The 23261-nt window shown below is 39.9% G+C and overlaps 2 protein-coding genes across 2 annotated transcripts in view; both read left to right on the top strand.

The window, feature by feature from the left end:
- Positions 1–1841: 1841 nt before the first annotated feature.
- LOC128968469 (radial spoke head protein 4 homolog A-like) lies at positions 1842–8158 on the top strand. The gene is made up of 6 exons (XM_054382963.1): positions 1842–2149; positions 2624–2855; positions 4361–5113; positions 6229–6376; positions 7180–7297; positions 7918–8158. Exons 1-6 carry the CDS (start codon positions 1842–1844, stop codon positions 8156–8158), a joined length of 1800 nt encoding a protein of 599 aa, XP_054238938.1.
- A 1039-nt stretch (positions 8159–9197) lies between these two features.
- The window catches only part of CENPE (centromere protein E), a 37866-nt gene continuing 23802 nt past the window's right edge, over positions 9198–23261 (top strand). Inside the window, exons 1-17 of the mRNA XM_054382836.1 lie at positions 9198–9253; positions 9561–9652; positions 10958–11047; positions 11126–11244; positions 12782–12901; positions 13809–13890; positions 14106–14173; positions 14247–14318; positions 15773–15824; positions 16577–16664; positions 16835–16961; positions 17560–17679; positions 18873–19031; positions 19408–19555; positions 20678–20772; positions 21019–21075; positions 21155–21322. Coding sequence (XP_054238811.1) covers positions 9198–9253; positions 9561–9652; positions 10958–11047; positions 11126–11244; positions 12782–12901; positions 13809–13890; positions 14106–14173; positions 14247–14318; positions 15773–15824; positions 16577–16664; positions 16835–16961; positions 17560–17679; positions 18873–19031; positions 19408–19555; positions 20678–20772; positions 21019–21075; positions 21155–21322 — 1713 coding nt within the window. The remainder of the gene's footprint in view (positions 9254–9560; positions 9653–10957; positions 11048–11125; positions 11245–12781; positions 12902–13808; positions 13891–14105; positions 14174–14246; positions 14319–15772; positions 15825–16576; positions 16665–16834; positions 16962–17559; positions 17680–18872; positions 19032–19407; positions 19556–20677; positions 20773–21018; positions 21076–21154; positions 21323–23261) is intronic.

Genomic DNA, 23261 nt, shown 5'->3' with positions numbered 1-23261 from the left:
ATGTTTGAATACTGTTGTAAACAAAAGTTACTCACACTTCGGTCAGCTGTCTCCTTCACACTGAGAGTATCTCACATGACAAAGGTGTTTTCTGTCACATCTGTTCTTCCCTGGAATCTGTGAATACAATATTTAAAAGTAATTACCAATTTTTACACTATTTTTCTCCTTCTAAGAGAAAAAACTTATTACCTCATGAGAATAGCACCACTAAAATGCATATTAAACTGAGTACAAGATTTTCTACTAAATGGAATGAAAGCAAATGAATGTCACTTATTTCTTTTCAAATCAAAATGAAGCTTTTGAAGATCCATTCTTCTGCTTTCAGCAGAGATCTGAAAGATTCTTATGCCACAAATGTTCAAGACATAATACTAACAGCACTTCAAGGTTTGTAGAATCATTGAATCATTAAGGTTGAAAAACGTCTCCAAGATCACGAGTCCAACCATCAACCCAACACCACCATGCTCACTAAACCACATCCTGAAGTGCCAAGTCCACTTTTTTTAACACCTTCAGGGACAGTGACTTCACCACTGCCCTGGGCAGACCATTCCAATATTTCATAACCCTTTCAGTGAAGAACTATTTCCTAACATCCAGCCTAAACCTTCCCTGGTCAGTCTGAAACCATTTCCTCTATTTTTGTCACTTCACCCCAAGGATAAGAGGCTGCCGTTTCCTCACTCCAACCTCCCTTCAGGTAATTGCAGGGAGCAATGAGTTCTACTCTCAGCTTCCTCTTCTCCAGACTAACGACCCCATCTCCCTCAGGTGCTCCTTGTAGGCCATGTACTCCAGGCCCCTCACCAGCCTCGTAAGCCTTCTTTGGACACGCTCCAGCCTCTCAATCTTCTTCCTACAGTGAGGGGCCCAGAACTGAGCACAGTACTCAAGGTGTGGCCTCACCCGTGCTGAGTACAGAGGGATGCTCACCTCCCTGTTCCTGCTGGTCACAGTGTTTCTAAGAGAAGCCAGAACACCACTGGCTTTCTTGGCCACCTGGGCACACTGCTGACTCATGTTCAGTCCACTGTTAACCAATACCCCCCCAGGTCCTTCTCCAAGCCCCAACTTCCACCACACATCCCCAAATCTGTAGATTACCATAAGGGTGTTGTCACCCAAGTGCAGAACGCAGCACCTGGCCTCCTTGAACTTCCTACAACTAGCTTCGACCCATCGGTCTAACATCTCCATATCCAGTTCTAGCAGGCTGACACAGAAAACCTCTCCGGAAAAGGGGGTAAGGGCTCGGGCAGCTTACAAGGGTTTCCCGCCCGGCAAACGCACCTAGCCTGCCCAGCAGGGCCGCCCTCAGCCCCCTGGCTGTAGCTCTCCAGAGACCTGCCCAGAGCGACAGCCCCTCAGGGAGCCGCCGCGCGACCCGCCAGACACTGAGGGCGGCTGAAGCGGCAAGGGGCGCTTCAGGAACCAGCTCCTTCTCCCTGCCAGCTGCTACTCCTCAGCATGCGGCAACGCGTACGGGACCGTTCCCTGCGTGCCGATTAAGAGCAGGAGCGGCAGCTGCAACAGTTTTGCTAGCCTCTCTTAGCGTCGCCGGGCCACCGCTGGCGTCCCCCGCCAAGGGCCCTGCCTGCAACGGGACAAGCCACCGCCTCCTCCCGACCGCGGGGAGAAGCGGAGCAGCAGTACACAGTCCAGACAGACATCAAGTGCAGGCCCACCCCTTCCGATATCCCCCACTCGGCGTCCCCAGCAACGCGGGCGCTCCGCCCCGCGGCGGCAGCCGTTGCTGTGAGACGCGCGGAGCTGACGGCGCTTGAGAGGCGGCTTTGTGTCCCCGGTCCGGCCCGCAGCCCCTGGACCAGGCCATGGGTGAGCCCCCGACCCCGGCTGTCCCGAAGGGCGGGCAGGAGCAAGTCAAGAGCATCTATCAGCCACAAAAACCCGACCAAGATCAAGACCAAAGAGAAAGTGTCAGCCAGAGCTATGCATCAGGACAAGCACCCTATGAGGACAGGCATGGCCCTTACCAGCCACATGAACCAGGCTATGGTCTTTATCAGCCAGGATTCAGTCCATACGATGATCAGATACCCGAACCTGAATCCCGGCTGCTGGCAGTTCAGAATGCAAAAGCCTACTTACTGAAGAGCAGCACAACATCTGGCCTGAACTTGTAAGTCTGAAAAAGGGACACAATTGAAAGGGGCAGGAAGTAGGAGTGGAGAGAAAAGTAGTGTTGGTCAAAGGGTGATGTTAACAAAGGGAGAAATACCAATTGGTATATAGAGAATGGGAGAATGTGTTCATTGCTCTGTGATACTTGTGTGCGGCCAACATCTTTCAGAATCAAAATTCCTTAGGAATTTTATAAAGCTCAAAGGGAAATGGCTTTGATTAAGTTTAATTTTAGCTTCAGCTCCTGAGGCAGGTGTTGTATATAGTAAAAATGGAAGACGGGACTACTCCTAAGTATCTTGTAATCTTAAATAAGTTTAATTTAACATAATGCTCCATGATACTCTTTCATCTAAGTATTCCAATGATTATTCCAGAGCTCCAAGTGATTAGCTTCTACTTTTGATGTTCAAATCATAATAATCTAAAACTTTTGTACAGTAGGCCAATAATATTTGCATTTATATAACAGATACGATCATCTTGCTAATATACTAACAAAAATCCTGGATGAAAAGCCCACAAATGCAGTAGATATAATTGAGAATATCAGCAAGGATGTGAAGTGGGCTCAATTTCAGAAAAAAATGGACACTCTTCGAGATGAACATGAGATTCTTCCAACATATGAAGCTGCAGAAAAGTGTAAAGCTTTGTTTCTCAAGGGAAATGGAGAAGAAGAGGAAGAACTAGAAGAAGAGACAGTGAGTTATTAACGGAGAAAAATAAGTATCATATATATACCAGGCAGTGGGCGGGAGGATGGCAGGAAAGGAAGGGAGTAAGGGAGTGATATCTTTTCTAGTATTGCCTCGCACAGCCATATAAATAGTTCCAGCCACAGTACCATGCACCCTCTTCACAGCTCAGTCAATCCCATGTCTTGTTGTGAAGAAGAAAACTCATCTTGTTACTTAGTCGGGATTTTTTCTTGTAGTAAATCTAATCATAGAACTGTTGAGCTTGGAAGAGACCTTTGAGATCATCAAGTCCCATCCTGAGCCTTTAAAATTATAAATACTGTAGAGAAGATGAACAGAAAGTAAAATTTACAATATCTCCCATAGGCCAGTTCAGCATGGAATATTGCATCCAAATTTCTTTATCTAAAAGTGACATTTGTTTACCTAAAGTGATCATAACTCGGGACACCAGTTCAAGAATCTTGTGCACAGCAGCTACTGTAAAATAGAAAATGAAGAATTTTATGATCCTTCCAGCTCCAGCCATGGTTCCAGCCTGTCCTCCTCCAACTCAAAAAAAAAAAATGGTTATAATGAAGAACTACTAGAATTGAAAAGCCTCTTCTTAAAACAGATTTTCAGTATTCAGTTCATTATATGCAAAAGCATTTTTACCCAATAAAAATCAAGAGAGTTCTTATAATAATGAAGGGAAACTAATCAACAAGATGTTGATTTTCATATGAAGCTAACAGTATATATTCAAATGAACAGTATATATTCGAAATGAATTGCTGTTGCAGAACACAGATGTTAACAACAGATAGTCTTTCATCTTTTCTATAGCCTATTACTTCTTATACAGTAACAGCACATGATGGTAAGAATTTTTAATTTCTCATACTCCTGTCTACCTTGCTTTGATATAAGAAGCCTGGAATTCCAGACAAAACTAGCATTAGTTCTGCCAAATCCCCTGCCCTGCTGTGTACAACTTCTAGGATCTTTGTGTGATATATAATCACCTACCCCCATGAAAGGGACAGTATTTTTAAAAATGCAGGGAGCTTTATGTCAATGTTTTCTAAGAATAGCATTCACTCCAGAGAAATAATGCTGGTCTGATTTTGAAATATATGAAATAGGTATTCTGTTTTCCCCAAGGAAACGTAGTGACACTGTGGGCATCAAGGCTTCTTAAATAGTCGACGTGTCCTAGCACTAAAGTCTTTGTAGATCATTTCATGTGACTTTCTTTAATCTATAGGAATTGGGAGTTTGCATTCTGAAATCCTGTACTCTAAAAGCAGTAGTTCATCTGTGTTCTCTTCTGTAGCCCCAAAGTGGAATTTTTATTTTGTCTAAATGATAGTGGTAGATGTAGTGAATGAACATCTTCAAAGCACTTGGAGAGAATGAGTGGCACTACAGAAAAGTGAAGTGTAATGTTTAGTGGATAACATGTTTATTTTTTCAAATAGATAATTATACTATTCTTCAGATTAATTCTGGATCTTCTTTCCCAGGAAGATACCCCTCTACCTAATGTGATGGAAACAGCCTTTTATTTCGAACAGGCTGGAATTGGCTTGAGCAAAGATGAATCCTATCACATATTCCTTGCCCTTAAAAATCTAATTAGCGTTCAGCCAATCCAGACTTGTCGCTTCTGGGGCAAAATTCTGGGCTTGGAGATGAACTACATTATAGCTGAAGTACAGTGCCAGGAAGGGGAAGAGGAAGAGGAAGCAGAAGAGGAAGAAGTAATTGAGGAAGAAGAGAAAGAGATGGGTGAGATTGAAGATGAAGATGAGGAGACAGAAAAAGAAGACAAACCACCACAGTCGACCTATAAGCCCCCACCTGTCATCCCAAAAGAAGAAAATGGGACTGGGGCTAATAAATATGTCTACTTTGTCTGTAATGAGCCAGGCACACCGTGGGTGAAGTTGCCTCCAGTGACACCAGCCCAGATTGTCTGTGCCAGGAAAATCAAGAAGTTCTTCACTGGTAGGCTGGATGCTCCTGTTGTGAGCTTTCCTCCTTTCCCTGGAAATGAGGCCAACTACCTGCGCGCACAGATAGCTCGGATCTCAGCAGGAACCCATATCTCTCCCATTGGATTTTACCAGTTTCCAGAGGAGGAAGAAGAAGAGGAAGAAGAGGAAGGAGGAAGAGGCACATACGAAGAAAACCCTGATTTTCAGCCTCTTTCTGTGGCTGAACTGGTGGATTCACTCTCCACATGGGTACACCACACACAGAGTATTCTACAGCAGGTATGTTCTGGTGTAGCTCAGATACCGTCCACGCTGTAGTACTGATAGGGTTTCAGAATCTAAGTGGCACTCTTCACCTTCACATTTGAACTAGTCCCTAGAAAATTGTGATTGGACTGAAAGATCTTTCTACAGAAAATATATCTGATATAGTATTTAATATATAAATATATAAATATATTGCACATTATTTACATATAGCATATATTTATATGTACATTTTTTAGGAACCTTCTAGGTTTAGTACTTTTTTTCAGTGTTGACATTGAAACCCATCTTTATGGATAATAGCATGGAGTTAGGTATTGACAGACAATAATTTCAGGTAATCTTCTATATTAGGTTTTCTTTTTTGAAGACCTTACTTGACAAAAATGTTTTAAATTCTCTTTTCTTGGGTAGGAGGCCAAAATGCAGATATGTTTGTGTGCTGAATGAAACTTATTTGATGTTTTATTTCTGGTTTACTGTTTGTTGCTTACTTTCTGCTGTCAAATATGCAAATGAAAAAGCTTAGAAGTTTCTGACATCAGACTAGTGCTGGAAAGAGGTATTACTAATGTAATGATCATTGCTGGATGACTTGCTGGCTAATCTACCAGTTCAAGAATGCCAGTGTAAAATAACAGGAATGGCAGGAAATAAGCTTTAAAATTAGCAGCAAAAAAACAATTGTAAAAAGGTGTAAAAATAAGATACATATGCATTAGAATCTTAAGAATATTTTGTTATGTTCCTCTGACTGGTAGGTACATACCAAGGCAGACTTTAACAGGAAGGTGCAAAATCTGTAAATTAAGCCTCTTAGTTTGTAGTAAATGGTAATCTAGCAAGGCTATAATCAAACTGTCAAGTAACTGAAGACTTCAGAATAACAGAAAGCTGATGTCAGAGATAGAAGCTTATTCTGAATAGTAAGCAAGGATGAGGGAGGAATGAGTACTACAGGGATACAATATTATGCCAACCATATACCAATTATGGAATATATCTTTTTATTTTCTCCCCCTTCCAGCTTAACCCGGTCTGTGTGTGCCTGAGACAGTTCTTTTAATTGGCTGGCATTCTTTCAGCGATTGCTACTTATATTTATTATTTTTCCATATCAATTACAGGGTCGCTGTGTTTGGCTTAATCCTTTTAAAAAATCTGAGGAGGAAGAAGAAGCAGAAGAAGATGAAGAGGAGGAGAAAGAAGAGGAGCCAGAGGCACCACAGCAAGAAATAGGACCGCCTCTTCTCACTCCACTCTCTGAAGATGAAGGTATTCTTCATGGGATGTCAAGTTTGTGGATAAAGAGCCACTAGGAATATTGGCATTTAGATAGTAAATATTGGAAGATAGAGGACTCTGATGCTTCCTGAAGCAATATAGTTTGCCCCTGTAGGCTAAGCACATTCTTTTACAAAATGGATCGAAAGCAAATAAAAATTATTTGGTACAAAACTGAAACCATTTTGTTTACTAGTTAATAATTTTGTTGAGGATAACAGGAAAATACCTCTGATTTGTAAGGCTACTGCAAGTTCAAGACAGCTCACTACATTAAGCTATTTTTCTGCCATCTTTTTTTAGGCAAAAAAAAAAAGAACTGTGCATGTGTAAATAAATAAATAATATACATACGTACAAATATAGATATATAAATAAGAATTTAGATCCTGTGGCATATTACTGCAGCAAATCATGGGAGTACAGGAACCTGAGTATTAGATTACACTAATAGGAAATGATTTTCCTACTCTCCATTCTTTGATCCAGGTGAAATATAACTATGTAATTTATCCACAAGCGATAAAACAATCAAGTCCTTGACTAACGAAAGAGCAGGGAGCACTATTGACTTTCAGGCTCAATTAGTATCCCTGTGCTATCTACCCATACATCCAAACCACCTGTTCAAACACAGTACTTATATCTATTGTTTCTGACTTCTGGCTCCTTGAACATGCAACTTAATATAACTATTGCTTGAATTCTGGGAAAGTCTTGTAGCTCAGTCTATAATATTTTGTAGAGGCTTCTAAGTAAATTTATTCATAGACTGTGTGTTCGGCTCCCTCCAGGAATTCAAAACATCCCTGCCTGGACAGCTCAGGCTTCTACAAACCTGATCCCACAACACGCTGTTGCAATCCTCCAGTCTAACCGGTGGCCCGGAGCCTATGCCTTTGCATCTGGCAGGTGAGGAGCTGACACGGTTACAACACAGGCTGTGCATGCTCCACACAGGTACCTCTCTAATGATGTCAAAATTGCTTTATTAGTAGTTTATTGACTGAACTCTAATATTCCAGAGACTGATGGAAAAGGCTACTGAAGCGTGTGCAGCAACACTAAAAATGTGTTTAAGACTGAAAATGAATAGTCATTAGAAAGGCTGGTATAAAGTTAATAGATGTAAATGTCCAGTTAGTATTTGGGCACGGTCCTTGATTTAAAACCTGTATTCTTGAGTCTGCTGCACTTTTTACAAAAACAGCTGTGGTTCTAATGTTCCTTTGTTTCCACTACACATGGTACAGTTACTAATGGGCACTGGAGTTGGTGGCAGAAACAGTGCCATGTTACCAGTGTGAAGTTGGAGTTGCATTGTAATAATAGTGCACTGAGAGAGTACAGCTGTCATCATTTTATCATTTGGAGATTTTTAAGTGCAAGGTGTATTAAGTTACAGCAGTTAAATATTTCTGTTATAGCATCTACACCACAATGACTTGTCGCACAGCAAAGAAAGCCTGACATTATCTCCACTGATGTTTTGTCAGGGGGAGAATTTGTGATCTTTCACTTTTCTTTCTCAGGAAATTTGGTAACATCTACTTTGGCTGGGGTCATAAATACAGTCCAGAGAACCACACTCCTGCACTACCACTGCCAGTGCAAGCTGAATACCCTGGTGGGCCAGAAATCACTGAAACAAGAGACCCTACTTTGGAAGAAGAATTGGCTTTCAAGGCTTCAAAAGCAGCCTCAGATGCAGCTGAGGAAGAAGATGGGGAAGATGCTGAGGAGGAGGAGGATGAAGAGGAGGATAATGATTAAAATATGGGGGGAAACATTTTTAATTTAAAAATGAATAGTATTTTCAGAAGTTAGTCATTAATTAGTTGTCCTTAAAAGAAATGCAGCTGGTGCATGCTGTCTTTTTTGACTTCTGTAGGCTCTTCTTTGGAGCTACCTTCCCTGTCCTTCCCTGTCTCTACACCACCAGTGCTGGTGAATCATAGAATCATAGAATTGTTAGGGTTGGAGGGGACAACACAGTGAAGTAGAATCATAGAACCATTTCAGTTGGAAAAGACCTTTAAGATCATTGAGTCCAACCATAATCTTACTCTACCCAGTCTGCTGCTAAACCAAGTTCCTCAGAATCACATCTCTGCATCTTTTAAACACCTCCAGGGATGGGTATTCAACACCTCCATGTAGAGCCTGTTCCAGTGTTTGAGAAGCCTTTCAGTGAAGAATTTTCTTCCACTATCTAACCTAGTCTTTTTTTCAGAAGATTAGGCGCACACAGTATGTTCTGCTTCTTGAAATAACACTGCTGTCAAGTATCCAACTACCTCACACGTTACTTTTCTAACTCATAACTCACGTTACTTTTCTAACCCGCAATTCAGTACCTATATAAATTTTAATTTCAAACAAACAAACAAAAAACCTTAATTACATGACACTGTTACTCCCATGTGTGCAAGCATACTACTAAAAATGCGATCGCCAGCCTGTTGAATTACTGGCCGAACCCCTCCCTGTGGGCCCGCAGCGATTGGCTGTCACACACCCAATACCGCAGCCCTGGCCGCCACCATGGCAGGACACTGGGCAACCATGGGGGGGGAGGGGAGGTATGGGGACACGGCGGCGCCCGTTCAGCCATTCAGCTTGCACCAGGCTTTTCCCATACTCCCCTCTCAACTCCTGGCGAGTGGTACGCTCCGCTGTGGCGTCTGCCCGGTGCGGGCCAATAGCAGCGGCCTCGGGAGCAGTTTAAACTTGGGCGGCGGTTAGGTTCTGGCGTTGTGCGCTCGGCTGCTGACGGGCGAGAGAGGAGTGAGCGGTTTTGTTAGCACCGACGATGGGAGAGGAGGGTGCCGTGACGGTCTGCGTGCGTGTCCGGCCGCTCATCGCCAGGTGAGGCTCTGCCTAGGCGGGACGTCCGTACCCGAAGTCCCGGCCGGAGGGGAGGCCGAAGTGTTGCTCGGAACCCCTCGGCTTTCCTGGCGTGTTGCTGGGCCCCCGGGGGTGCCGCTACAATCCTACGAAGAAAGGGAGGCAGGGGCGTAAATACAGCGTCCGTCATCTTGAAGGAAGGAAGGAGAGAACCTAAGCAAACGGAGCTGGCGATGGGTGGAGGGAGGACCTTGCCGTGAGGGGTAGACTCGTGTTACAGGAGCCCAGTCTTAACCTCGTAGAACTAACGGAATACGTTTTCTTTCAGAGAAAAGGCTCTAGAAGATAAACTATCACTTCACTGGAAGAGTGAAAATAATACTATTTCGGAAGTGAATGGCACGAAAGTATTTAGTTATGGTAAGAACATGAAAGCAATGATTTTCTTTTGATGCTTACATGGGCCTTTCTTCCTGTGCTACTGGAATGTTTCAGATAACAGTGATGACTATCTTTGTGACATACCCTGAACTCACTTTGCCGGCACCATAATCCTGACCAAGTGCCATTGGGACACACCGAATTTCTGGGTTAATCAGTACCAGAGATGTGGTTTTGAAGTCAGCTTCATCATGGATGTTGCTTTTTGTGTTCTGGCTCATGCTGTAGAGTGCTTTTGTAACACATGATCTGTGTTCTTTTCGAATGAATTCCAGGTACAAGTGGACTAGACTGGGGTTAGTCCACAGCATTTAGGAAGAAGAGGGTGTGGGAACCCAAATACAAAATGGGAGGGTGCACAGTATGGGTGCTGGATCCTTATAACTAACTGCTGATAGGCAGGACGACTTTTCCGACATCCTTTAATAGAGCATGCATGGGCCGCGTTGGGTCTTTCGAAGAGCTGCGAGGTTAATTGTACTCCTCATAGAGGGCTCATCTCAATACATCCGTATTACAAGCCTAAAAACTGAGTTCAACAGATACAGGCCTTTCACATCTGGGTCTTTGCTGCCGCCTCCTGGCAACATCGCAGTCGCGAGCCGTGTCGTTCTCGTAGTTTCTTTCGTTGTTTTGCCGCTTCTAACAGAAGCCTGGGCGTGTGGGAATTCTTATCGCTCTTTCCAGCTGCAAACAGTCAACGCAGTTATTTTTGTTCCTCCGAAGCTCAAGGCTTCACCGTTGCTTATGTTAATAAAAATTACTTTTTTTGGTCTAAAAACTATGTGGGAACATTTTCTAACAGTAAGAAATTTAAACAGGAAATTATTAGTCTCCTTCCTTCACTGCGTTTCTTTAAGTGTCCTCCTACTGATTCGCTCGTTAATAAGAATGTAGCCACCAAAAAGACTTTTTTTTTCCCCCGAAAGTATAGATTAAATAAAAGCATGCGCCAAGGCAGAGTTCAATGAGTAGTTTGTCTTGTCAGAATTAGAAGCCTCATAGATCATCTAGACACATTTTTAGGATTAAATGGGATTGCTGTTTAACTGTCTATCTTTCATAGTTTGTTTGACTTGCCTGTTCATCATATCTTTCTTGGTTCTGAGTCTAATATTTGCCAAGAAAATGCTAGTATTAGTAGTTATCACAGTAAATTTTGTCTGAATTATTCTATGGTCTGATGCCAATTTACTGGATTTGAAGTCAGCAATACTGAGTAAGCTGACAGCTTGGTTTTGAGTTGTTGAAACAGATTCTTGTGCTTTGTTTTATTTTTTTAAGATCGTGTTTTTCACTCAAGTGACAGCACTCAGCAGTTATATGAAGGTGTAGCTGTTCCAATTATACAGTCAGCTGTGCAAGGTTATAATGGTAAGTTTTAAAACTCTGTTTAAATCCCGTTCCTAATGCATTTCATCAGTAATTAACAAAAATTAAACATCTTTCTAGGCACAATATTTGCTTATGGACAGACGGCTTCAGGCAAGACATACACGATGATGGGAAATGAGGATTCTGCAGGCATAATCCCTAAGGCAATTCAACATGTTTTCAAAGTTATTTGTGAGGTGAGCAAATCCACTGAAGTGATTGAAAGGACTAGTAATGTTTGTGTTGCTATGTACTACACTTAGCTTGTGTCAAGGAGCTATTAAAGGAAATTCATTTATTGCAGCTACTTTGCTAGCCTTGCAAAGATGAGTGGTTTAAAAAAAGCTAATGAGATGCATTTAGTTGGAATCAAATCAGGGAAAAAAAGCTTTGAAGGGGGCTGTTAAATTTGCATATATAGTAAACCTTGATTAAAAATACAAATAGATGCTCACTTGTGGTAGATGGGTCATGTGAAGTTTTGTGTTGATTCCACTCTTGTAAAAATTAACATTATTCAAGACTTTACTTGGAAGAATGACACTGAATTAACTTACTCCAGGCTTTCCAAAGTATGGTCAGGCCACACCTTGAGTACTGTGTCCACTTCTGAGCCCCTCAATTCAAGAGAGATGTTGAGGTACTGGAATGTGTCTAGAGAAGGGCGAAGAAGCTGGTGAGGGGCCTGGAACACAAACCCTATGAGGAGAGGCTGAGGGAGCTGGGGTTGATTAGCCTGGAGAAAAGGAGGCTGAGGGGTGACCTCGTTCTCTACAACTACCTGAAGGGAGGTTGTAGCCAGGTGGGGGTTGGTCTCTTCTCCCATGCAACCAACAGCAGAACGAGGGGACACAATCTCAAGTTGTGCCAGGGGAGGTACAGGCTGGATATTAGGAGGAAGTTCTTCACAGAGAGGGTGATTGCCCATTGGAATGGGCTGCCCAGGGAGGTGGTGGAGTTGCCATCCCTGGAGATGTTCAAGAGAAGACTGGATGAGGCACTTGGTGCCATGGTCCAGGTGACTGGATAGGGCTGGGTGATCAGTTGGACTGGATGATCTTGGAGGTTTCTTCCGATCTGGTTCATCCTATGATACTGTTATAGGGTAATTGCTCTGTGTGAAGAAGTAAGGAGATAGTGCAAGTTAAAATAGCAATTGTCCAAACATCTGCAGAGTGCTTTAATTGTGATCAGTTACATGAAATGGACCTTTTTCCTACAAGGAGGTGGAGAGTACTTTCTGGGTATATAAAAGAAACTGAAGCCAAGAAAACCTTCTGTGGTGCTGTAGTATTGGGAGTTTATTGTGAAGCCTCTTCTCTCACCAGTATTCTCTACCAGGGAGGCAGGGCAAGAAGCAATGTAAGCAAGCAGAGAGAGACGACTAGCTACATAGAGGAAAGAGACTAAGCAGAAAGAAATTGGATATGGAAAGGACTTTGGAGTGGGGAAACGATTGCCACATTTCTGTAGGGTGGTTGCCTTACTTTTACAACATACTTAAAGTGATATACTATTAATGCAGCTGGGAAGAGGTAGAAGAAAAATCAATCTATATTGGTAAATGCTGATGTACAAAGAGGATGGGGAGAAAGAAATACATGGAACAATATCCAGAGGTGTACTTTTTAATTGAGAATACTTGTATTAAAAGGTGTTCCTACAGCAGTCTGGTTTTGTTTTGGTTTGTTTTAGGTTTTGATTTGGGTTTGTTTTGGCTGTTTTTAATGATAGATTCCAGATAGAGAATTCCTGCTAAGAGTTTCTTACATGGAAATCTACAATGAAACCATTACAGACTTGCTTTGTGACACCAGGAAAAAGAAGCCTCTGGGAATTCGTGAGGATGTTAATGTAAGTGGATATTAGGTAGGGAAATATTGTCTGGAGTAAAAGTAGTAGCTTAAAACAAAAAAAGGTCTTCAGGGGCATCTAGTTGAAAACTTGTCAGTTTGCATAATAGTTATCTTCAGAATAAGCAGAACACAACGTAGACAGCAATGGTGCTGGGTTATCTTTAAGTGTTTGTAAAAGTTAAGCCAATCCTTTCAGCTTTTCAGGATAGTATATTTTTTGCAGGATAGTATATTTGACTGTGAATACTTGGGAGTTCTATTAGCTAATAAAACCTCTACAAACATGGTATTAAAGCTACAGCTCAATGTGTTATAAGTCCTCAGCAGATAGACAGTTATTTTAATACCATCTTCATATGATCTACCAAGTATACACTTCTACTGTAGTCATAGTGTCAGATTACAACTACTCCATATGATGATCAGTAGAGAAAACAAAGCTATTAATGTCATCTTCAGTACCTTTACATCAAGTTTTGTAGCAAATAAAAATTGGTAGTTTGATTTTGTTTGTTTGGCTTTTTTTTCTTTTTATGCCCTAAATGATCAGTGGTTTTGGAACTTGAGAAAAAAGGAAAGTTTATCAGTTGTATCACTATGGCCTTACAACATTTACTGAGAAATCCTCTTAGATTACATTTCAGAAAATGTTCAGAGGGATATTTCTGCTAACTTTTTTTTTTTTTGAAAGTTTGCAGATCTGTTGGATTGCTGTGCCTTTAGGCTGCAGTTCCAACAAAGATTTAAACTTTGTGTTCTCTATGGTTGGAGTAAAAAGACTTTGAAGTGATGTTGGAAGCAAGCTAGCATGAATACTGCAGGAATTGTTTGTAATGCTAATTTAAGCGAAGTATTGAAGTGAGGTTTAGAGTTCAGTAAAACCTATTGCTGTTTTTACTCTTAAGAGGAATATATTTGTGGAAGATCTGATTGAAGAGGTGGTGGTTGCCCCTGAAGAAGTGATGGAATGGATCAGAAAAGGAGAACGTAAGTTGTTTAGCCCATGTCAGCTGATGAGATCTTAGCAAAGCTTTGATTATATCTAGAGTAATATATGAAATATATTTAGAATTGCGGAGTGTCTCTTAGATTATATTCAGAAAGTAATATTTTTCTGCTTGTTTTTAAATTGTGCTTTTTGTTTCATCTCCAGTTCATCTGAATATAAGCATTAAGTATTCCAATATTGCTTTTTTTGACAGGAAATCGGCATTACGGAGAAACCAAAATGAATGAGCACAGCAGCCGTTCCCACACTATCTTCAGGATGGTAAAAACTGTTGCACTGTTAGGAGGGGCTTTACTTTTGAAGTGAGGAAAAACTTTATTGCACTCTCTTCTAGATCATTGAAAGCAGAGAAAGAAGTGACCTTGCAAATGCAAGCTGTGACGGAGCAGTGATGGTATCCCACCTGGTAAGCTGTACTCCAAGTTACTAAACAAGTATTTTAAGTACAGATATTACTGCTACCTCTTGAGATAATGTTACTTTATACTGATAGTACAAACATACTTTTACTAACTTCTAGGGTATGTTTTTAAAGCAGAAATCATGTTTCTGGTCATCTGCACAAAGGGAGACTCCTGAGCTGTTATCTAAAGAGTATCTTTACACCAAAGGATGTTCTGGCATGGAAATAGTTCCTGGGGAGTGTTCTGTCCTTCCTGGGAGTATGAGGTGCTATTTTCAGCTTGCTCTAACATTTTTGTTAAACACAGCAAAGCTTCACCTACTGCTGACAGTTCCTGGCCACTGAGAAGCTCAGTGGAGTAACTTGTCAAGTGGGTAACATTAAGACTTCTCTTATCCTCAGATTTGGTTGTTGTTCAAGACCATTAGAGCTGCAAAGCTGCAGTGTCCAGAAGGTTCTTTTCAAAAGTATCCCCAGTTAGCATTTGGTGGATTACTAGTGTATGAAATGGCCTGAGCTGGGGGTGTACATGGATGATCTCTAAGGCAAGCATTTTGGTGTTTTCAAAAATCGAAATCAACTGGAGGAGTGAGACTAATATGAAAGCATTCAAGCTTGCTAAAATCTGCATGAGCTCTCTTCTTCAGATCTGGGAATGGCACTAAGTCAGTCGCATGCCTTGTGAAAGGGGTGTTCTCTTCTGGCTTCTGTGGAAGCTCTGGGATCTGAGTGTAAGCACTGCTCATACAGGACTTGAGAAAAATGCTGCCTACTCTTTTTCTTGCTGTAGTTTACAGAGTCCACTCTTACACTACACCCCACTCTCCACCCTCGGTCTCTTTCAGCTAACTTTCAGTAACCCTTTTGGTCTGTTGCTGCTTGGAGTTAGCACAGGACTTCTTCCTTTCGAAAGAGAAACCAGTGAGCGAGGGCTACTTGCTCAGGCAAATCATTATGGGATGCTATAAAGTTCCATTTGACTTGGAGCAAACTTCAGACTGGTGCTTTTCCTTTAATTTCATCCTTATCCTTAGAATGACAGCAAGGAGAGACATCTGATTTAGGACAAAGTGCTAAGTAGTACTGTACAGGCTCTCTTTTTCCCATGAAAGATTGGACCAGGTGACCTGTGACTCTGAAGCATCTTATAGCTTGAATCTGTGGTGAACTCTTCTATACTGAGAAACTGTATTTATCTTGTTACTGAGGGTAGGGAAAATTGCACTGGAAATTAGAAATGCTCTTCAGAGTGGAATAACAGTTAGGGACATAGAATAAGTTTGTATTATGTACCTTGGAAGTATTGATTGCTCTGTGTGTGATAGCTTCCAGTAATGACAGACCTCTTGCTGTTGCCTAAGTGTGTCTTTAATAATTAAACTAGAGGTTTAGAATTAGGAGAATCTGAACCCAAATTGCTTCAGAACTAACCTGTGAAATATTTAATGAATTTGCAGAACTTGGTAGATCTGGCAGGCAGTGAAAGAGCTAGTCAAACAGGATCTGAAGGTGAGTGTTAAATGAGGCTTTCCTGATGACCACTTCAGTTAATTAACCTTTATGAAAAATTATGATAGAAAATTATTTCTGTATGCTCCTGTATTCTTTATGAATCCCTTCTCTGTAGGGCACATTCTACTCAAGAAAACCCTGAAAATGCTTTAAAGTGCAAACAATTGGGTAGTAGTAGTATGGCTTTCTAGAATAGCAGGTCCAGCAACTGCCATGCACTGAATTAATAGAATGGAGAGGAATCAGTGAAGTTTCACCTGTAGTAAAGAAATCAGGAGCTTGTAGGGACTCCTATGTGAAGTGAACAGATGGCTGACTTGAGCTGAGAAGCTTGATTGTGCAGCCTCATGCTGTCCTTGCTGACAAAAATGCCTTTATTAATAAAAAGTGATCTGAGAGCAACACAAGTTCACGTTCTTTTCTACAAGAAATAACCCCAAAGCTTGCCTAAGGGGCGTTTGTTGTATTTAACATGTGTAAATATGGACATTTGTCAAATCTAAACAGGAAAAACTTATGGGTCCAGATAGTTAATATGTAAAGATTGGTTGTGTATCTGTGATACCTTATTTTGATGCATTTTGGCTGTTAAAGGATTTGGTACTAGAAGCTGATGGATCATAGTGGATTGTGGTACTTGAGATGTAAACTCCCTGAACAGAGCATAGCATTTGCAAAATTGACAGTTTGAAAACATATTTTCACATTGTTTTGAATCAAAACCTTGAACAAATTGCTGTGATACCTAGGTGTGAGACTGAAGGAAGGCTGCAATATAAACCGGAGCTTGTTCATTCTGGGTCAAGTCATCAAAAAGCTTTGTGATGACCCTTCTGGGTAAGCATTTGTGTTTGGATACCCTTTTTATTAGTTTCAGTATCTTTTAAATGAAAATCCTCTACATATAACTCTATGTTCTCTAGGTAAAGGTATGGTAAAGGTATGTACTGAGCTTTTTCTATACAAAATAGGAATTATTTTTTTCTTCCCTCTTTTTTCCCAATCAGCTTCATAAATTACAGAGACAGCAAGCTGACTCGAATTCTGCAGAACTCCCTTGGAGGAAATGCTAAGACAGTCATTGTTTGTACAATTACTCCTGTTTCTTTTGATGAAACACTCAGTACTCTTCAGGTAAATCATCTCACCTGCTTTCAAGTGTTTTTCAGGCTCAAGGCTTCATTGTAGACAGGTTAAAGAAGTGGAAAATGTAGTCTTCTGGATATGTAGTCACTGGAGTATTTCAAGTCCAAAGATGCCCTTTGGAATTTGAAATAATTGGTTTGTACACAGCATCTTTTCTCAGTCATCTTGTACTAGGTGGCCTAAAGCTTCCTGGCAGGTGGAACAGAGCTCCTTCCCTCCACTTTGAAGGCGGGAGGTAACATCTGTTTTCCTATTTGCCTTTTCCAAAGACAACCACGGGTTTTTGCTAACATAAGGTGTTAGGTCCTACAGGAAAGGAGGATAATTAAACTGTATTTAGGTAGGTCTTCCTTTCTGGTGGTCCTTAAACCTTTTCACTCAAATTTTTGCATAGATGTTATGCTTGGCTTATTAATATAAACCACAGAAATTTTATCTTTTTCAAAGCTTATGGGAAATAAGCAAATGTAAATATTTTTGTCCTTTATATGTTGTTCTTTGTCTCATGACCCAATGGCATTGAAGAGACAGTATCAGGGTAAGTTTTTGCTGGTGTCTTTGTACCAATGAGAGAATATTCTTCTAGTTTGCCAGTACAGCCAAAAGAATGAAGAACACTCCAAAAGTCAATGAAGTACTTAACGATGATGCTCTCCTGAAGAGGTATCGCAAAGAAATTCTGGATTTGAAAAAGCAGCTGGAGGAAGTATGTAATACGCTTATTAAAATTAATCTGTCCTTAATATTGATAGCTATTTTGAAATGGTTTTTTGTAAACAAACCAGGTAAGCTGAAGTGGTAAATGTTGCCTCTGAGAGAAGTTCAAAAGGTGGTGTGAAATTTAGAACTGATCATAGTCCATGTATCTGTGTGAAAGCTAATACAGGATGAGATGAACTGAATTGCTTGCTTTCTGTAGGTGAGCATATTTAAGATAGGAATTTGTCATGACTTAGAGTACATTATATTGCACAGATGAAAAAGAATTAATTGCAGTATAAGAAGCTATTGAGTGCTGGTTGGACTACATGTTTTTTCCCCCTTGCTGATGTTTTAACTTCAGCTGACCTTGCAACTGTGTAAGACTACTGGCAAAACTTCTCATGTGTAGGCAGAAGATAGGTTTAGGAAATGGGAAACAGGGACTTGCCACCAGACTGCAGTCTCCTCTTCATATGCCTTCCAAAAATCCATGGAGTTAGGAGAGCAGTCTGTCAAGTCTTGTCAAATCATGGAAAACCACAGGAAACTCACTATTCTGAACATAACTGTTCTGATGAATTAAATAATCAAAATATACAGTTGTGCTTGGTTTTCAAATTGAAGTAGTCTCAGGAAAAATGTAAAAATGACATGTTAAAGAGAATTTATCTGCACCTGGCAATGTTTGCTGCCTTCTGAGTTAGTAGGTAGTGAGTGAAGTACTTAAAGCACAGAGGAGCTTACTGAAAAATCCCATGTGAACTTTGAATTAGTCTAAGGTACTGTAAGCTTAAGATAGAGCTCTTAACTACTGTAAGGCAATTGCTTTAAAACAGGATAAATTCAGTATCTCAGTTTCAGAGTGGCTTGCTGTTATTTAGTGATTGACTCAGCTCTCAGAGCTTGGGGCTCTTGGCAGCAATGGGAAAGTCATCTTAAGCTGTTACACTTGAAAGTGCTGCCTTTTTTTGTTGTTATTAGAAAAATCTGAGGCAGTATTGTTTTAAGCCTCTGACATACCAAATCCACAAGTAAATTGATTAAACTTTCAGTTTCAGTAAAGATTAAATACAGCTTTTCCAGAGTTAGAAGAATACATGTGTAGTTGTTATAAAAATGTTAGTAATTGTGTATTTTCTGTAGAAGTAATTTTTGCTCTTATAGTGTTAGGCTGATTAAATATTCTTTCTATTGAAGGTATCTTCGAAGACTCAAATCCATGCAATGGAAAAAGACCAACTGGCCCAGCTGTTGGAAGAAAAAAATTCTCTTCAAAAAGTACAGGAAGACAGGATACGAAATTTAACTCAGATGCTGGTGACTTCTGCCTCCTTTTCCTCTAAAGCAAATGCTCAAGTAAGCACCTGTTTGCTAACTCTGATCCTATCTGTTAACTCTGGAATGCTTTGTGAAAGGTAATATTAAAACCATAGGGATATACTGATAGTTAAGAATAAGTTTGTTAGGTAATTTTCACATACTTAAAGCTGCCCCTTTAAATACTAACTTTTGAGTTGCAGTGTTGCCTTGGAAAGCAGAAGTCTCTGCAGTCTAACTGTTGTGCTGTATTTTTAGTTTTCAGGGGAGGGTGGGAAACCAACAAAAAACCCCAAAACCTGCAAAACAGTGTCTAGTAAGCTGCTGGTCCTGTTCTAGAACTAACCTAATGTAACATCTGCTCTCTTCAGTGTTTTCATTGTGTCCCTTTTTCCTGTAAATACTATTTTTAAAGGCCAAGAAAAGAAGAAGAAGAGTGACTTGGGCTCCTGGTAAAATAAACCAGGCAAATGTGAGCTATTTTGAAGAAACTGAAAAGTCAAGGCAGTGTGAGACAAAGAAAATGAAAATGTCTGTGTCATCACTAACAGACATAGAGGATTGTAAGTATCTTGAGAAAAAAAAAAAAAGGAAACACTGCAAAACAGCTTTTAAATGAGATATAATCCCTTCTTAATAAAACTACATGAGAAAGCAAACTTGCTAACAACATGGAAGCATTCAGTTGGCACTATACTACCCCAAATGGTTCATGAACCTGGTTTTGAAAGTTACCTGTAACCCATTAGGAAGTTACGTTTGTCTGCCAGCAAAGAATGCAGCCTGGGAGAGAAGTGGTTTTAGCACAATTCTGGTAGTTGTCTTCATAGTATCAAGGCTAGTTTTATTTCAAGAGTCATGGTACAAGTTTTGTTGTCCCAGGTCAAGAAACATGTAGTGAATTTTTGTTGGCGAACTCTGCAAGTATTAGTTTCTCAAAGGATTAAATTGAATCTTAGCACAAATTATCAAACTTAAAAAAAGCTGCCCTGTAAGCCCCCACCTCACTTTACATATTGAGCCTTTAATTTGTTAAAACCAAAGGTGTAGGGAGCTGTAAGGCAAGAAGCCTTTATAAATCTGCCATGTAGCCTACCCCAATTCTCCTTTTGGTTTTCCCTTGTAAAAGTAGCCAAAGCTATGCTTTAACACAGACTACAGCCCAACTATGTTCCCGTTATAAAAAACGGAGAGAAACGGGGAGGTGAAATTTAAAATTATCTACAACAGTTGAGAAGTCATTACTCAAGATCAGAGTGGGATATAGAAACTCAAGGATGACCAGAGGAAAAAGCTGACCTGTAGACATAATTGGGTAGTGTTGTTGCTGAATTGTATCTTCCTGCAGCTTTGAGTGGGGAATTAGGGGGTGTGTGCTTTTTCTTTCAATCATGGGGTATTGATGAGTAATTCTTTCCCTGACACTTCCTAGTGTGCAGTTAAATATGTATTCTACATTCGGTTTAGTGTCTATTAGTTTGGTAGTGGTCAGCATAAGTGTAGGGACTTAGCTTCAGTGTTTGCTTTCACAAGAGAAAATTACAGGATTCAGAAGCTGTATTCTATGTGCTACTCCTTGTACTGAATAATCATTTCCAATATAATATTTTTTCAAGAAGAAAATTCTTGATGTCCAGTTTAAAATCTACTGGTACTCTGTTTTTTTAATGCATCTCTTTTTTCAGCTATTTTAGAAAATTCTGAATGGGACAACCAATCCCTGGTGATCCCTGATGAAATTTCAGAAACAGAATGGACTTCTGGACCTAACATCAATTGGGTAATGTCTTGATCTGTTTTGGCTAATACAGTGCATATACATTATATGCTTCTCAGTAAGATCACCCTGACTCTGCTGCAGAACGTCAATAGTCTTTTATGTCTGAAGAATTATTTTCATGTATTAGAAAGCAAGTGGGTTTGTGGCAACGTTTTAGTAAGCTTTGGTATTTAAACAGAAGTAGCCATGAGAACTTGCTTGATCTTATGGATTCATTAATTCAGAATAATTTCTTTTTTGCTTTAGTCTCAAAAAGATTTTGAAGAATCTGTGCAACTCTGTGAAGCATTAGCCCTGGAAAAGGTAAGTGTTGTTTGTATGTCTTAAAGAACTAAGACTGACATCCCAACAACAACTTCTCAAGTTTCTTGTGCTTCTTCAGGATATTGCTGTAAATCAGATCAGCATCCTGCAAACGGACTTGAATAACCTAGTGTTGGAAAATCAGAAGCTGAAATTAGAAATAAATGAAGTGAGGGAGAAGCTAAAGGAAAAAATAGAAACTGATGAGTTTGAAGCACTGGAAAAACAAACACAAAAAGATTATGAGGTAAGGTGCATTGAAATAAATACAGACTTAAGATGTGTTTAGGCTCTTAATTCTCTAGTTCATTCACAAACAGATGGTGTTATAAGATGTGTTAAGGAACAGAATGAGTGAAGCAACCTAGGATTTAAAGTGGATTTACTCAGTGTAAAATTTGGGCTCCAACTTTTCAAGAGTCACATAGTGGAGTCCAGTTAAACATATGAAAATACATGGATACATCCACAAATACATGCATGATCTAAATTGCAGTCTAGATTTCTGCAAGAGGCAGTTGTCTTGCTGCATGAAGTAACATTTTTGAACTGTTCTCAAGGTAAGGGATGTTTGCTACCTTGTACTTCACATACTTATGCAAAACATGTTGGTTCACAATCCAGGATAGCTCTGGCATTTGATAATCCTTTGCACTATGTGGATGCTAGCTTAACATTTATCTTACTAAGAAAATGAGTAGTAATGTCTGTGGGGAAACTTAAAACATTGGTTGGTTGTTTTTTTTTTTTTTTTTGTGGTAGGATGTCAGAAAAGATAAACCTACCTGCAGGATAAATTATGGTATAGGAAAAGCTGTTTGTTTGGGGGTTTTGGTTTAGTTTCTTTAGTCATCTTGATTTCCTTGTGAAGAAGTAGGTTTTTTTTGTCCAAATGTTTTATGCCACAATTCTGTAACCTAAAATGTGTGACTTGTATTAGGTTCTAGCTCCCAAAGGGCTAGACTGTGAAATAAGTCACAGCAACACAAAAATCCTGTGAATAAGCAAATAAACTAAATTACAACTACCAAACCCAAAAAATACTCCAACACAACCTAAAGAAAACTCCAGACTTGAGATATTTAGACATGGATGTATCATTACATTTCTTTCCTGATACCTTCTCTGCAGATTTACTTGTATATGCTAGCTTGAATATCCTCTGACCAAGAAATTAATGTTGAAGCTGAAGTTGCATCCTTTTGAGTTTTTATAATTTTAAAAGATCATTTCTGATTTCTATTGTTTCCTATAAGGATTTATAGGTCTTTAACAAAATGGACCCATAATAGATTGTGATTTTTAGCTTGTGTTTAAGATTCTTTTTAGAAGACCCTTTGTATGCTAGGCTAAAGTTGCCATCTTCTGTTATCAGCCAGCATTTAACACATGTTCAGTTACAGGCTTTCTTGCAAAGACTATCTCATAACTGATGCAGTGCTCTGAAGTAGCTTCTCTTACAAGAATAATTCTTGAATGATTCATATTTTCAGACTGTCTTCCCGTATCTGAAGCCAGTCCATCAAATAGAAGCATTTGATACTCAGGTAGCAGATTAATTACAGAAATACAGAAAGGTTGCATACTTCATGAAATACACAAGTCAACTTAAATCATCACAGATAGAAAATTAGAACTTGAAATTACATCTGAAAGTGTTATCACAGCCTATCTGTGACCATCCTATGGTTGGGATTTTCTTCTCTCTGTACCCTTAAGTATATAGAAATACTCAGAGGAGAGTGCTTTTTTAAAATCTTTTCACTGATCTGAAGATGGAGTTTTCTCCTTACCTATGACTTTGTAGATGAGTGCTTACTGAAAAACTTTTCTAACAAATAACAGAAGAGTTCTTCAGTTTTGGGAGTGCTTTTCTATCTAGTTTTCTACTTGTCCCTGTTAGAGGGTACCACTGAATGTGTTTATGGTTTCCTTTTAATTTTGCCACCTTCTCACTCTTGTTAGTGAATAAATTAAATCACATTTGCACTGTCATAAAAATCCAGTTAACATGATTACAATTTGAAGTGCTTTATCTGTACAATTTCTGCATTAATTGCTATGATAATGTTGCTCTTGCTTCTTGAGCAGTTGCAGATTAAATTGTATTTTAATCCTTTCTAATTACTGGAAAGCTAAACCAGAGCTTTGCATCTCATGTATGCATTTGAAAGAATGTGGCAAGT

This window comes from Indicator indicator, chromosome 8 (genome assembly GCF_027791375.1).
Source record: "Indicator indicator isolate 239-I01 chromosome 8, UM_Iind_1.1, whole genome shotgun sequence".
In the NCBI taxonomy this organism is placed as follows: domain Eukaryota; kingdom Metazoa; phylum Chordata; class Aves; order Piciformes; family Indicatoridae; genus Indicator; species Indicator indicator.
This window is presented reverse-complemented; position numbering and strand designations above follow the sequence as displayed.